Source organism: Rhipicephalus sanguineus, chromosome 4, assembly GCF_013339695.2.
Source record: "Rhipicephalus sanguineus isolate Rsan-2018 chromosome 4, BIME_Rsan_1.4, whole genome shotgun sequence".
NCBI lineage: Eukaryota > Metazoa > Arthropoda > Arachnida > Ixodida > Ixodidae > Rhipicephalus > Rhipicephalus sanguineus.
Genome location: NC_051179.1, coordinates 9,244,407 through 9,260,546, shown reverse-complemented (window position 1 = coordinate 9,260,546; position 16,140 = coordinate 9,244,407). Strand labels below are relative to the sequence as shown.

At 48.5% G+C, this 16,140-nt stretch overlaps 1 protein-coding gene and 1 long non-coding RNA gene across 2 annotated transcripts; one reads left to right on the top strand and one right to left on the bottom strand.

Moving 5' to 3' along the window:
* The first annotated feature begins 527 nt into the window (after positions 1-527).
* Positions 528-4,198, top strand: LOC125758000 (uncharacterized). Its single transcript, XM_049414402.1, has 4 exons — positions 528-964; positions 1,641-1,765; positions 1,834-2,286; positions 4,110-4,198. The coding sequence occupies exons 2-4, from the start codon at positions 1,648-1,650 to the stop codon at positions 4,196-4,198; spliced, it is 660 nt and encodes a 219-aa protein (XP_049270359.1). The 5' UTR covers positions 528-964; positions 1,641-1,647.
* On the bottom strand, positions 4,197-5,994 carry LOC125758001 (uncharacterized). The gene is made up of 4 exons (XR_007415685.1): positions 5,778-5,994; positions 5,609-5,715; positions 5,086-5,158; positions 4,197-4,296 (listed from the first exon to the last, which is right to left on the bottom strand). It is a non-coding gene; the product is annotated as an uncharacterized LOC125758001 (long non-coding RNA).
* Positions 5,995-16,140: the final 10,146 nt, after the last annotated feature.

Sequence of the window (16,140 nt, the reverse complement as noted above, 5' to 3'; positions counted from 1 at the left end):
CCTGCCTAGCACGCAATCGAGGCGCGTCCGATAGAGGGCGACTCCGTAACTCCTCGGGGCCAATAGTTGGCCTCCAAATGCGTCGGATCGCCGCTGTCATTTTCCGACAGCTCAGCTTGTGCAAGTGACACGGTCAATCACACACAAGGGGGGCGATCGGAGATCTCTGTTCTGCGCCGTTCGTTCGCGTTCGTTCTGATGATCGCACGCGATTGGCTGAAGCCGGACAACTCACGCCACTCTAAGGGGCGTGGCCATTTCTTTTTTTTCCTTGATGTTTCCTTTTTTGGTGACGTCATGCCGCGTCATAACGAGCATGTCGTCTGCTAAAAGTAAAGTGAACGGAGAGCGAGCCCGTTCGCTCGCGTTCTCTCGAGCGAACAATGGCGTCGCACGGCATGTATTTCGAGTGATGCGGCGGTTGCGGCTGCCGCAACAGCTGATTTTGAGAAAATGGCGCTTGCAACGGTGCTTCCCTGCTACGTTGGCGTTTAGGAGGTGCGAAATGCGTTTGAAGAGATGGCGAGTGTGAATTCCGGCGTCGCTTTCGTTTCTCGAAACGTGCTGTACGTTGGTTGTGCGACGAACTCAACCCCGTCATCGGGTGCCAACGAACCAGTGGGATTTCAACAGAGCGGAAGGTGTTGTGCGCGCTGAGATTTTTTTGCGATCGGATGCTTCCAGCGAGCTGTCGGCAGCGAGGAATTCATCGGCCTGTCGCAGTCGTCCGTCAGGAACACGCCATTACTGTTGTCGCGGGCAAAAACGGTGGGTGGCCTTTTCCGGAGACCACAGACTCGAAGAGCGAACAAAGGCGGCGTTCGCGCGGCTCGAGCGGATTCCCGTTGTGGTCGGGTGCGTGGATGGTACGCTCATCGCCATCCAGAAGCCCCATGGCCTGAGCTCCGCGGACACGACGCATTACATGTCGCGGAAGGGATTCTACGCATTCAACACCATGATCGTGAGTATTATTCATGCATTCTATGCGTAGCGAATTGTTTCATTTATATCGCTTAAAATTTCCGCTTTACTGAGGCTGTTGCAACTGAGTATAGTGGGAGCGGTATTTTCTATCTATCCAGAACGAGAATTGGTTCGTTTCAGGGCACTTCGCTTAGGATAAGCGATGAAATCATGTGACGCGGAGTACACGTTGGTTCAGCGGCCTGCACAGTGCATAATATTACCGTTGCTCGTTCGCCATGTGTACCCGAAGCTTGATTCTCGATTTGTATTGTTAAGATTAGCGCTCCCAGAATGTGCCGTATTATGTCCTTATTGTTCATTGTCGTGATGGACGTTACATGGATCAATACACGTACATTAAATATGCATTGTTTCATAACCCGTTTTTCAGTCGCAAGTTTTCATGTTGTAGGTATTTGTGATACATTGCCTTAAACATACAGCAGCTTTGCTGGCTGGAAGATGGGTTGTTCCAAGCAGTAAATATGCAGACTACCCTTTGACACTGCATTGTCCGCGTGTTAGAACTTATGGTACAAGTCCTACCCTGTCGATGATTTGTTCATAGTTTTAACTGTGTTTTAACAGTAACAGTGCAGACTTAACATAATAGCCAACATTGTACCGAAGGTATTTTATGGGTACAATTTTGACTGAATTGAATTCTGCAGACATGTGATGCCGACCTGTGGATTCTGGATGTCAGTCCATGTTTCCTGGGGTCATGTCATGACTCATGGGTATGGTGGGGGAGCCCTCTCCGTCAGCACCTGGAAGCAAAACTGCGGCTTGCTTGGTAAGTGCTGTCAATGCTTGCCACATTCAAGACGTTATCACTACAGCTGTCATGCCGCCCTCGTGCAGGAGACTCCAGCTATCCATTAGAACCGTGCCTCCTGACACCAGTGCCCGGACGACCAGCTCCTGGCACCCCTGAGAACTACTACAACAAGGCCCACACCGCCATGCGCACTGTTGTGGAGAGGTGCAGCGGGGTCCTAAAGAGCAGGTTCCAAAGCTTACAGCGTTATCGGACCTTGCTCTACAATCCCGATCGAGCAGCCACCATCATTGCTGCTTGTGCAGCTCTGCACGATATCGCGTTGGCGGCACATGAGCCTGTTCTCGAAGGGCATGATGACGACACCGACGATGCTGAGCTGCTGCCAGCAGCAGCTGACCTACCACCACCACCACAACGGGAGCCAGCAGCAGCGCAACCGCGTAGTGAACCTGTTTCGAGGACCACAGGGCCTGCATGCCGAGCACCTGCGCAGAGTACGCCGCCGCCTGCAACGACCTCGGCAGCATTGTGTGGTGCGTGTTTGTCTTTGTTCATTGTGTTTGTCACTGGCATGAACAAAAGGCTCTTTTTTTTTACTACACTTCAAATGTTTGCTACACATATCAATGATACAGGGTTCTCCTGTCAATGAATAACCCCCTTGCATAGGTCGGCAAAAAATGTAGAGCTCACCCTGACTCACTCATGAAATATATTTCGCCCTTGGGGCTCACTCGAACTCAGACTTACCAAAATTTTCCTCAAGCGGATTCACTTGGACTCAGGCTCACTAAAAGTTTTTCAACCGGACTCGAACTCACCAATGTATTACACACCTAGACTCACAGCTCGATCTGAATCTGAGTGAGTCGACTCACGAGTGAGTTTGCCGACCTATGCCCCCTTGTCACACAACGCCATGCTGATGAAATACTTCGACCAGGTTGTAAAATATGGCGCTTCACACTAAGCACAAGTGAGAGCTCAACTGTGAATGGCACATTGTGCCATTCACAGCCAAAGTGGTAACCTGAAAAAGCTGTTTGAATCAGGACAGCAACATGCGGTAGCTTTAGTGCAACAAGAATCGTGCTCGTAAATGAAGTGAACAACGTGGGTGGTGTCAGAATTGAAATTTTATTACAAGTATCACGAGCAGTGCACATAAAAAGCAAAATAAATAAATATCCCTTAAAGGACCCCTGACAGCGAAATTTTTGTTGGTGACTTTTTGGCTGTAATTTGTAGCTTTGTGTCTGGTAATCTTTAAATTAAATCGTAAATGCTCTAGCGTATCGTACAACTAATTCTAGCGTAGTTAATTGTGACCATTTTAGCATCACTTCAAAACGCCCGCCTAAAAACCACAAGAAACTGGCGCCCCATGCGGGGGAGCGTCAAAGACCACGTGCACTCAAGCTGTGGTGGCGCAGTAGAGATTGAAAGTATGTGGGTGCCTCGGTATGGGTTAAACCTGTTAAGTGCGTGTCCCCTCAGGAAAACTACCTCCAGAGCAGCAGGACAACAGACAACAGAGCCAGAGGTGTGCGGAACAATAGGCCTCCCTGGGTGCCAGTCCTCGTATTGTGCACCCCCCAAACCTTCTGTGACGTCCACAATACTTGCTTTACACTTGGAACATCACACGGGGCCTCTGCCTCTATCTACGTCATACCAGGATGTCGCAAGGTGCAGCCAACTCAAGTGAGCACTCACGCTTACTTTAAAACCAAATTAAGATATCTTAAAGGCAACGTTCGTCACTAATAATCGGTCAGATGTGCCCCCGTATACAGGAAAGTCAAACAACACAAAGATCTCGAGGTTTCAATTTTGGTGTCAGGGGTCCTTTAAATTTAATGCCAAGAAAAAGAATATAAAAGTACCTTCCTTTTATAATATACAAATGGAGTTATTACAAAGTGCCTGCTGCTCCTCTGCAGTAACACACGCGTCTCGCAGCACGAAAGTCATTGTATTACATGAAAACAAGGCACAGTCAAACCGGTATTAATCGAACTCGCTAAAAAAATGCAACTTGTTGGTTGCTGATATGTCTTCCTCTATTATTGATTTCTGTTTGTACCCAATCCTGTTGTCTAAACACTTCTAAGCACGTATTCGTAAACTATTTCTTGGTCTTGCAATATTTCAAAATTGCTGTGCAACCTAGACCATTCACAAACGCTTTTCTTTTTTTCTAGGATGTGTAAAAATCGATAGAAAACGTACAGTGTGCCACAATATTCTACACGTATACACTATAAACATAAGATACACTACAGTGCACTATGTGCGTATACTACAAAATAAATCTGCATATATGTACAACTAGTCTTTACAAATCACTGTGCAGGTGGCTTCCGCTGCAATGAGGGCCCGGGCGAGGGTACCAACGCCTTGCAGTTCGTGGACCACGTCACCGAGAAGTTGAACCTGGCATAGCTTTCCAATGATGCCTGGCCCTGCCGCCTGGTGTTTGCGGCTAGTAACTCCAGCGCCTTGGCCTGCCGGTTGCCCACATCTCGCAGCTGCGGCATGAGCTGGAAACCAAGAAATGTGTTGCCATTATCATCTATAAATTTCCTGCTACCGACTCTTCGCTGGAAAACTTATGTTCGTGAAGAGTTTCAGTGTGTGCAACAATTTCCTCTCTGTTGAAAATCCACTGACCCAACGGCATCCATGAATGGTGCTTGGTTCACCGCACAACCAACGCACTTCGTTTGGACAGACCAAAGCGGTGCCGAAATTCATTTTCGCTCATCTCATCAAATGCATCTCACACCTCTAACCACCTCTGTATGAGAAGCAACCAAACAGCCCTTTTCAGGGCTGCACAATCGTTTGCCCGGCTTTACGAGATGACTGACACAATCTCCTTCCGAAACCCTAGCTGCTGCAGTATGCAAAACACACAGCAAGCAGGTGTAACACAGGTGCAAACATGTGCATTTGTGTATAATGGCTATGTGAAAAAGTTATATAACGAGCTTGCTTTTTGAACAGTATATTTAGCAATAGCACATTTTCAATTTCACTTTTGAAGCAATTGACAAAATAGGGAAACATTTCAAGATGTTGAACATTTTTGCAATGCAACTTTTTTGCTACATTTCACCATAACTGCAAGGCAGGACACCTGTTTATTCCATCTGACAGTTATGCATACAACTAGCTCCTGCAACCATTTGCCAAATTTTTTTTTGCGCAGCTTTTGTCTTTATGCCCACAGATGTCATCTCTTCACAAACATATGCCTGCACGCGTGAGCATCACCTGTGAGCATGTAACACCATCTACAGTTAATCAAAAACATCAGTGAAACTTACGTGTTGGGGCACGGGGAAGATCCTGGGCCACATCCTCTTCAGCCACACCAGCAGCAGCTGGAGCAGGGCTCACCTGTTATAGTAAGAAGTTTCTTGATTGACACACTGAGTGCAATAAGAAGTATGGAGTGGAAGTGGACAATAGCAATGTTTTTTTAGAATGTTTCAACAGCGGCATGCTATGACACACAGACTTCGGAGAGAGGGGTGGAGGGAGGCAAGCCTACTGGCTACGCACCGCACTCGACTCGAGGGTCTGAGAAATGGGTTGGAACACGTAGGGTGCTCTAATGAGCTTCGAAATATAGTTCGCGGCTGTTCTTTCGTCATCACCGCAAATGTGGCTGTTTTGCTTTCTGTTCTGAGCGGCACAACGTGTTAGCACCTCAGCCAACGCGGCGGCCGGGTGATTCACTCGATATTGTTTGAAAAAGTAAAACTGACAGCGCGTAATGGCTCGAAGCAAATGAGCACACTATTTCGCAGCATACAAGTAACAATGATATTCTAAGCCAGTGCTTACCGATTCAAATCACCCGAACTCTGGGCCTCGCGTACTGTCGACCCGCGCGGTCCCTGTCAAGCACGACGCGGCCGCGTTAGCCCGTAATCTGGCCGCCTCCGGTGCCGCTGTAAAGCACAAGCGGGACGTGTAAGATGACCGACCACAATACGATTGTGCTCGCACTCACCTCTGCTGCTCTCGGAGTTTGGCAAGGCTGTGGTGTTACGCGCAGGGACTTCGTTCAAAAGCGCTACCAGCTCCTGCCACATGTCGTCCCGGTCCTCCCTCGTGAACGACGGCTCCAGCGGGCACGACAGCGTCGCGATCTGTGGGTGCTCTTTCGCAAAAGCCAGCAGAAGCTCCTTTTGACGATCAGACACCCGAGAACCAACGCAGACGTTGCGATGGGACGACATTTTGGTTGGTTGGTTGGTTGGTCCTCAGTTACTTGGCGCAACCCACCACGGGGGATCGGCCATGAAACAGGCGGTACCTTATTTTAGAAAATAAATTGTTTTACAATACGAATAAGTTTAGGAATGAATTTTGAAACTGCGTCTGCCGCTACTTTTCTTTTTTTTTTTTTTCGCGTTCGCGACACCATCTAGCGACGACGTCAAAAAAAACTAACATTATTAAATATCACCACTCAAAGCTGTTGCTGTTTGAAAAAGTGTTTGAGCTTGAGAAGCAAAAGCAATAATTTTCTGTAAAGTAATTATATTTATTAAAAGGCGAGAAACGCTTCACGGTCCTCGTGCCGACGTCACAGGATGCGCGTCTACTTCCGGAAAGCTCTCCGCTTCACGATTGGCTGTTCTCTTCCTCTCGGCGGTTCTAGGCGGGAGAGCTGCGCCTCCTCTCACTTTTGTGACGTAGGCACCGCAGAACGAACGCGAACGAACAAAGATCTCCGATCGCCCCCAGATTTCCGACGGAGTCACCTTTCCCCTGAGCGTCTGCTCTTCGCAGCTTTCTACTCGCTAGCGGGACCGGCATGCCTTGCATGATCTCCGGTTTTTTTTTTCCGACTTATACGTCACGCGAAGACAGTATGCTCTGTTGGGTTTCGGTTTCGGTGTTGCGCTTTTTTGCTTATTTCAAATTATTCTCCAATTCGCCGAGTATTTCCGCTATCGGGCCCGTGACAGGAGCGTCTCAGGAACATAAAAACACCATTACTTTGACATGGCCGAAAAATCGCCGGAGTTGGCCTTTAAAGGGACCGATAACTGCCCAGAATATGAAATGAGTTGACTCCACTGATGTAAAGATTGTCCGTCGGACTGACTCAAACCAACCCTGTTTTTTTTTCGTGAGAGATGGATTTATATTTTTATTTCTTAATTGAAAGTCGCGAAAAATGACCTGTGGCGCCTCTGGCGGCAAAAACATGAATGGTCCGATGAAGACGGCCACGTGACCGTTGATTGCTGTACGCGGTCGACGATGTTTTTGTTAGTATTGAAATATTGTTCGTTTCTTTATATTAAAAGGTATTACTCCATAATAATGTACATATAGGCCTGCGTTAGTAGTATGCATTAAAGTGGCGCTGCCTTCGCGTGACGTAATGATCCCATGCATGCTCTACCATGGCTCTACAAACGCTACGAAGGGTGAGCTTCCTGTCGCGCCGTGAAAAACTGGGTCGAGGAAAATCAGTTGTCGGTCCCTTTAATTGGCTGCTCGTCAGTTGTTCTCGAAAACCTTGTCCTTTTGGCTCAATCAAAACGCGCCAAAAAGTGCGGAGCAGTGGATATTTTTAAGGAAGGCCTTATCATTTCAAACACGCAAAAAAAAAAGCAAATTTCGATTGTTTAAAAAAATTTACCCTGCCTTGTGTGCTGATGGATGGATGGATGGATGGATACGGCTGTACCCTTTAGATCGGGTGGCGGCTCACGCCACCTAGCCGTAATACAGAATGAAGTTAAGTACTAGCACTATGTAGGTGAAGGAATTTTTACTCGTGCCTTGATCGTAGCCACCAATCGGATCGCCTCCTCCTGGTTATTTCCACCCGCTTAAAGTCTATTTTGCCTTCACTGTCCCTAAACCCCAATGCTTTGAGCATTTCTGCGCCATTTTCATGAACTATAGGGTGAAGCCCTTTACAGACCAGTATCAAGTGTTCAGCCGTTTCCTCCTCCTCTCCACACGCACTACATAACGTGTCTATCCCTTCGTATTTCGCTCGGTACGTCTTGGTCCGCAATACTCCCGTCCTGGCCTCAACCAGCAGAGAACTATACCCCGAAAATTATCGTAGATCTTTTCCTTGGCAATTTCCTGCTTGAAAGCTCGGTAGGTCTCCAGTGCTGATTTCGTACTCATCCCTATTTTCCACATGTCCCTCTCCGTTTCTTTCATCTTCTTCTTAACCGATAGTTCCCTTTGGCTGGCTCTCCTGCCGTTTTCTAAGTATTGTCAATTTTCTTGTTCGCTTCTTCCATTTTGTATCGACATTCCTCATGTATAAGTAGCTGAAAACTTTCCTAGCCCAACGCTCCTCCCCCATTTCTCTCAATCGCTCCTCAAATTTTATCTTGCTTAAGAAGGGTGTCGACTTGGGCTTGTTGGTTTTTCATCCTCGTAAACTGCTGCGCTCCGTGTGTGTCTTTTTGTGCTCCCTGTCTACGTCTTTCACGCGCAACAGTTTACGAGGAGTTTATCTTGCTGCTAGCCTCCCTGCCCTCAAATGATGTCCAACCCATGTCACCTTGTACCCCCTGATTGGGTGTATTCCCCGTCTGCTCCCAAAGCCAGCCTACCTATGCCACGTTGCTTGCCTTCTAATCTAATCTTGTCCCGCCACGGTGGTCTAGTGGTTATGGCGCTCGACTGCTGACCCGAAAGTCGCGGGATTGAATCCCGGCCGCGGCGGCTGCATTTTCGATGGAGGCGAAAATGTTTGAAGCCCGGGTACTTAGATTTAGATGCACGTTAAAGAACCCCAGGCGGTTGAAATTTCTGGAGCCCTCCACTACGGCGTCTCATAATCATATCGTGGTTTTGGGACGTCAAACCCCAGAAAAAAAATTAATCTTGCTTGAGCCTCTGATCTCATACACAAGACCGCATTGCCGAACGTCAGACCAGGAACCATGAACCCTTTCCAGATCCCTCTCACAACACCGTACCTATTGTAATTCCACAGTGCCCTATTTTTCATTACAGCTGCATTCCTGTTACCTTTAGTCGCCACGTATCTTTGGTGCTCCCTTAGATACTCAGCCCCATTGCTTATCCATACGCCAAGATATTTCTACTTATCCACTATTTCCAGCGTGACCTCCTGTATCCTATGCTCACTGCCTTGGTTATCACTGAACAGCACGACTGCCGATTTTTCCTTAATGAACTTCAAATTTAACCTATCACCCTCATTACCGCAGATGGCTATCAATCTCTGCAAATCTTCCTTGTTGTCGGCCATTAATACTACATCATTGCATACATCAATGCTGGTAATGAATGTTCAACGCGTTTTCCTTGCTTGACAAAAGAGAGGCTGAATCCAAGTCCACTTCCCTCTAATTTGGCCTCTAACCTTCTTAGATACAGCATAAATAACAAGGGTGACGAGGACACCCTTGTCTAAGCCCTCGTTGTATCTCTATAGGCTTGGATACCTGTTTTTCCCATTTCATAACTACGTTGTTACCTTTATAGATATCCTTTAAAAGAATATAATAGTTACTTCATATTCCACATCTAGTGTATCCAGTATTTCCCACAAGTCCTCTTGAATCACACTATCGTAGGCTCCCTTGATAAATGCCAGCCACAGAGGCCTGTGTTCTTTTTCAGCTATTTCAGTACGTGCGCTGCGTCAATGAGCACAGATTGCCCTCCAACATCCTTTGTTTTCCGGAACCCATTTTGTAGTTCCCCCAGCAACCGCTCATCCTCTACCCATGCCTGCAGTCCTTCCTTTATAATCTGCATCACCAGCCTGTAAACCACTAATGTCACTGTTGTAGGACGGTAGTTGTTTGCCAGCTTTGTCCCCCTTTCCTTTATAGATCATGCTGATCCTGCAAAAGAAGACGGAAAGGGTTGCTGTCGAAGGTTTATCTCGCTCAGTGACAGTAAACAATGGCGTCCATATGAACAAGTGCGCAGTGGGTGTGCCCTTGGAAAGATGCACTAGATTGTCTGATTTGCAGGTAGATATTTCATGCCTACATCTACTCTCGTTTATGGGAAAGCCAGCCATTATTTTCACCTGCCGATACTTTGTGCGGTCACGTATACGTAACGCCCGGTCCGTACGTGCTGGCACGGCGCCCACTGTTTGTGTCATCCGTTAGAACGCTGGCTTCTCTGCAAATTACGAAACCTCAGTTGCAATTTCACACACCGCTTCGTGTGATATTGCGAGTCTTAATTTTGTTACAAGCGAACAGCGCAGAATTGTAGAAGGCACTCTGCGATCACGGGGATCACATTTATCGATTAGTGGCTATCTACGCATAGTACGAACAATGCCGGTACAGCCATAACTTGTAGTCGGTTACAACCTAAAAATAAATGTAAGCTCCACCCACAGCCATCGCTGTGCCACCACAAAAAATTGCGTGGATGCCCCATCCAATTGCATTTGCTCAATTACGTGACGTCGAATGCCTTTCGCGTATTTCAGGTATAGGTGATTTTCCCATACAGACACATATTCGTGTCGCTGGCTTTCGGTCCAAAAGAACTTCCTGGCCAAAAAAATTCAGGCAAGATTCCGACATCTCTGCTTACTTGGGGAAACGGTATATTTTAAGTGGGGACGAGGAACATTTAACTCTTAAGCTGCGTATAGTATTCAAATTAGTAGCGAAAGAGTATAGTTAGGTTTACAACTGAAACAACCCAGCTGGCTGGCAGGCGCGCCGCAGTGTTGGGGCGGAGTTTGCACTTATTCTTCGGTTGTAAGAGACTGTAGTTCGATTGCACGGATCGAAGGCGCCCGTGCAAAGATCCGGAACGCATTTGAACGCGACCCGAAGTGCTCGTGCAACGGCAGCTAGTGTTAAACATACAGCGACGGTTGTGGCTACAGGCGATTGTAAGCACTGGCTAATTCTTGGAGTGTTCACTTAATTTTGTAATGAAAACCAACAGACAATGAAGCCATTATTTGTAGTCTTTTAACTGTATTCTAATTAAAGACAACTTGCTGCCGGCAGGGACCGAACCTGCAGATAACGCGCCCGACGCTCTACCAATTGAGCTGCTGCGGCGGTCGTCCACTTTATCGGGTATATCTGTGCATGTAAACCTGGGAGTGTAAAACACTGTTTTCTTGCCTGCTGACGTCACGTAGCATGTTGTCTTTTTAAGAGCTGGCAGCCGACCAATTCGCAATGCCCATAGACTGTCGCGCCGCCAAGCGGGATTCAGGAGCGTCCTCTCGAGGAGGGTTAGTAGACGATAAAATGGCAGCACTATGCAGTCGCTCCCTTGTTCGGCTGTGCTAACCTCAGTGTTAACGCGTTGGCAAGGAAGGAACACTACGACTTTGCATGTTCCCTGCATCAGAGAACAAACCGGGCCCTCCGTGACACGAGAAATCTGATTCGTTCTTGCGAGACGCAAAGTTTTCGTGAAAATACGTGGCAACTCGCGCTTTCAATGCTAGCCCACAGCGTACGCACACTATCAGCTTTGCGAGGCTTTCTGTAGCCACGTAGGTTAGTTAAATGTTATCGTCTGACATATTGAGTTGAGCTCACCCTGTTTTACTCGCATATAGCATTGGTCAGTGTTTCTTGTAGTGCATGAATCCCATAACACTGTACGCGGGAGGTCGCGCGGGCTCGCGATGTGCTCTTGTAAAACTGAGCGATCTCAAGTTGTTGATACATTAAAATAGGGCCTCTATCCTTTGTCAGCAAAGCGCTGTTACTAATCGTGCGAGCGACGTTTCGATCATTCGAGGACGCGTCTGCTCCACGCCTTTCGTGGAGCGAACGCTTTCCACGCCGTCCTTCGCCAAATATGGCCTCGAGGCCCACCACTGGAAACGCCGGCGCCACCGTCGGCGTGACGTGCTTGGCAGGATCACGTGATCTCAGCGGCCGCGTCGGCTGCTTGTGGCGCACTGCCGCGTGCTTCGAAAACGAGTTCCAAGTCCCACATGCGCTGCGGTCTGTTCAAATTCGGAAGTTTTCTCTCATTTTCTACTCAATTGAAACCATTGTAATAGAGTGGCTGCCTCCGAAGGCGACGAACATGGGTCTCTACCGCTCGGTGCCGCAGTGCCGCGTTTACGCAACGGAGCCCAGTGTCAGCCTGCACCGGTAACCGCGGGACCAGAAACAGCGTGAAGCATGGGTTGTAAAGCTAAGAACCGGCAAGTAGCCATCCGCTACAAGTCTTGTGTGCAACAAGCACTTCCGCGACGAAGACTTTTGTTACTGCGTCGGGCCTGCTATGTTCGGTGAGTAGCAGACAGCGCGCACTGAGACGATGGCTCGCGCGCGCTTCCCGCCGGCAAATGATGCTTATCTACCACAGGATAGTAAAAGCGCTACCTTTTACCACGTGCGATGCCATCTCAGAACCCTCCAATGCGACCTCTTGATCGTCGTCCCCGTGCTCAGCGTCCACAAAATCGGCTGCAGATGCGCAAGTCATTGTTTAGATACGTTAAATTAAAAAAAAATTACACCATCTCCCGCTAAAGGGGACCATGAGGCGATGCGAAGCCGGAGCACTTGCACGATCGCGTTCCGTTGGCGTTCGTTGGGCGTGCTACCGACCTCGCGTCGTGGAACGCGAAGAGGGACGCTACGCGCGTCGTATCTTCCATCTAGCCTGGCCGTTAATTCTCGCAGGGCAAGCGGGGAACGCGGTCGACAGGCGGGCGAGAGGGGGGCAGCGTGGGAGAGGAGAGAGAAGCGGAGGGGACGCGCATGCGCTCGAGCTCATCGCGGCGTTGCGCAGGAGAGAATTTCGGCATGTCTAGCCCCCGTTTCAGAGGAAGAGTGAAAAGGGGGAGGGGAGAGGGGGAGGGGAGAGAGAATGTGGAGAGGGGAAGGGGAGGGGGAGAGTGGATGGGAGAGGGTGAGTGGAGAGGAGGTGTGTGGAGAGGGTATGCGCATGCGCAGTAAGGGTGGTCACGCCGCACACCACCACCACCACCACCGGATTGAGCTCCGCCTCAATCCGGTGGTGGTAAGATACTTCGCATCTAAAATGCACAGGGTCCCTTATGCATTCGTTAAAGATGACTAGAAGGCGAAAGCCATCTTCTTCTTGTCAGTCGATGTACTGAATCTCCCGCGCCCCTCTCCAAAAGCGTTCTGCACCTAACGCGGTTTTGCGCGGTCTCCGTGACCGACCACGGAGGCAATGCAAAGCGACCATGACGTGTGAATACGTCATCATGTGACGTCACATTATGTGACGTCATAATGACGCTACATATATTGGCGATCTGTGACGTCATGATGACGTCATATGGTGGCACCATCACGTGACGATTATTTTTTGCATCACTCGTGTTGACGCAGCCGACGCGGGACGCCGACGGGCAACCTTCCCATTTGATGAGGCATGCATTGCTTCATAAGCTACATAAATTTTGCGTTGCCTCCGTGATCGGCCCACCGGTGATCAGCCCACCGGCTAACGCCATGTATTTTCTTGGAGCCTCATTTATTTACGTGGGAAAGCTGCCACCCTGTTGGCGTTAGACACGACACTGCTGCCAAAATTGCTCGGGTACACGCCAAATAATTGCTATATCCTGTTTTGCGGCTGCTGGTTGCTGCAATACCTTCTATTTTATTCAGCGCTATTTCAAGTTCGTGTGGGTCCTAGTTCACAGCCGACGTTTGCAGAACAAGTCCGGCAAACGTTACTGTATTTTCTTTCGTTTCCTAGGCGTCGCAAGCTACTACATGCACGGTCTCGTATACTGGTTCTTCTTCCACCAGCAATCTCGAAGTGGTGAAGCTTTGGTCTATGAATTTGTTGATGACAGAGAGCGGCAAGTTCACTGGAATGCAAACGGAACGATAATTAAGGAGCATTAAAAAAAGGCGTCGCATTTGCTCACGTTTTGTGTGAGCACCAAACGAAACGAATGCGCTGAATAAAGAAACAGAAGCAGCGGCATTTGCCCGCTGAGAAGACCGATCAATACGCTGGGCGAGACAACTTGTCAAATGACATTGAAACGTACCCGAATTTAGACTGAAAAAAAAAAAAAAACACTGAATCGTCGGGACGGCAGATCACAAAGTTGCCATGCGCACCGAAGCCGCAGTTGTAAGGAAATTGTTTTTGAACTGCTCTGATAGCGTCCGCGCAACAGTAGTTGTTTGTTTACTCACAAATTCTCATATTTTGCGGCCTAAAGTTCACAGCGCGGTGCCAAAACGCGCTCGTAGCAAAAGCGAAACCATCAGTACGAACATACATGCAGACGCTCATACATGCAGAGGCACCGTCAGTCGTCGCGAACCCGTGCGATCGCTGGCTTGAGGCTTCTTTCTGTTATGCTCCGTTTGGTTATACAGGCAGTCTACTCTAACGAGATATTTCACATATTTTTCACTCAGCGAGTGACTACCTTTCACGCAAGAAGCCGGTTCAGGGGTCTCCAACGCGGTGACAGAGTGACGCGGGTGCTCGGTTTTCTGCAAAGAGACAGCGACTGTAGACTATCTTGTGCTTTCAGTTCGCCGAAAATTATTATTTTGACAGTAAAGAACACAGTTCATTTCGAAAGTACTTACAGAAATGCCCTGGAGGGCTTCCGCGAGGTGTTTTTGTAGAGCGCCGACAGCAAAACCTATGGGGAGCGCGCCGGCGGTATCCTGCCTAGCACGCAATCGAGGCGCGTCCGACAGAGGGCGACTCCGTAACTCCTCGAGGCCAATACTAATACTGCGCCGCTTGTTTTTGTACGTTTGTTGATAGGTGGCAGCACACTTCAAGCGATTTGCTTGTTGACCGATCCGAGAGCAAAATGTTCTCCGCGCCCAGACGTCTCTCTAACTTAAAGGAACCCTACTCTAATTGTAAACGTGGTGACGCGGAGTGGTCGAAGTCGTTCGGCGGAGGAAATTCTTCAGATTGCTTTCAGCAGTGATGTTGAAAGAAACCATCTTGACGACGAGGATTTTTCACTGGATGTACAAGACGGTGAAAGCACCGAGAGTGACAGCGACGATGAACGATCAGCTGTTAACTCACGAGGAGCGAGTCGTACTTCACGTCCCTCGTGCGTTAATGTTCTTTCACGCTCGTAAGTCACTTTGATTGTATTTAATGTATAATATCCTTGAGCGAGATCAAAATAAAAGCATAGTTCCTCTTGTGCATTGCATGTATCAAAATTATTGTGGATGGAGCGCCGCATGCCGCCAACACGCTTGAGCTCGACCAGCGAAGCGAAATGGTTAGAGCGATGGAACGTGCAGTCACGGCCACAATCCACGCCTCTCGGCTAACTTCTTCAACGTTGCGAAAAGGATACGTGTGCATTCTTTTCGATATTCATGTTTCGATCGTGCTGATCGAGCCTGCAACATGCGAGTGAAGTGAATTGCACACGGCTAGAGTCTCAGCATGGCTGTGACACAAGCGCTACTGAATGGGATGTTAAATGCTCGTGTTCCGTTGAAGACGTAACTCCGCGTTCCCGACTGCGCAGGTGATGAAGACGGCGTAGTATGTTTGCAAACCATCACCACGTTAAACGTGCGGTCCCATGCAGCAGCGATGGCGCAACTCGCTGGCGGCCTACTACTGCGGCAAATCCGTCAGGCAGGCTCGGTACAACGTATCTATAAACCTTGGCTCGGTACGTACTACCTCGGAGTGCCGTTCAGCACATACGTCAACTTTAGTTCATGCAGTTTCATGTAGCACGCACAGGATTTCGCAAAAAGCATCGTTATGCACGGTAACGGAGCTGAAATATAACCTTTCACACCGCAGCAAATAATTAGGTGGCGAGTACTTAGCACTTTCCATGGTTTAGGAAGGTATTTTAGTCTCATATCCAATTCAGCGCAGCTCATGACTTCATCCAGTGAAAGTGGCACGGGCCGTACGTCCGCACGTCCTATCTGTTCCTATGCTAACAAACGGGTTGACCCTCCTCCTGGCACCATCTTGAAAAGCACGGCGCGCCACTTATAATTCGTGGGCATTGCGAATAATCTGTCTGAAGGCATCGAGTCTACCAGAACGAGACCCTCGTTCTGAATGCATGAAAGAAAGGAATTTAAAGGGACCCTGAAACGGTTTTGACGATTTTGTATAATCGCATTGAGCCGGTGAAGCAAGTCCTAATAATCATTTGAAGACCGATGTAAACTCTCTGCGTCAACTGCGTAACTTATTTATTATTACACTTTAAACATGTGAATCGCTACAGATCGCAGCGGCTCAGCCGAACGAATTTTCAACTTTTTGCGCCTTTTACACGTAGAACTGTTCGAATACACGTAGCACCCATCGACCGATCTGATTGGATATGCCCAGTCCACGTCACTGAACCTCCTGTGGGCTGCGAGCGTCGTCCGCCTGTGTTACAA

Bases quoted from the DNA above. Each gene is read 5' to 3' on its own strand.
- LOC125758000 (XM_049414402.1), top strand. From the start codon at position 1,648: ATGCCGACCTGTGGATTCTGGATGTCAGTCCATGTTTCCTGGGGTCAT. The intron at 1,766-1,833 runs GTAAGTGCTGTC...GCCCTCGTGCAG, and splicing joins GCAAAACTGCGGCTTGCTTG to GAGACTCCAGCTATCCATTA. The intron at 2,287-4,109 runs GTGCGTGTTTGT...ATCACTGTGCAG, and splicing joins GACCTCGGCAGCATTGTGTG to GTGGCTTCCGCTGCAATGAG.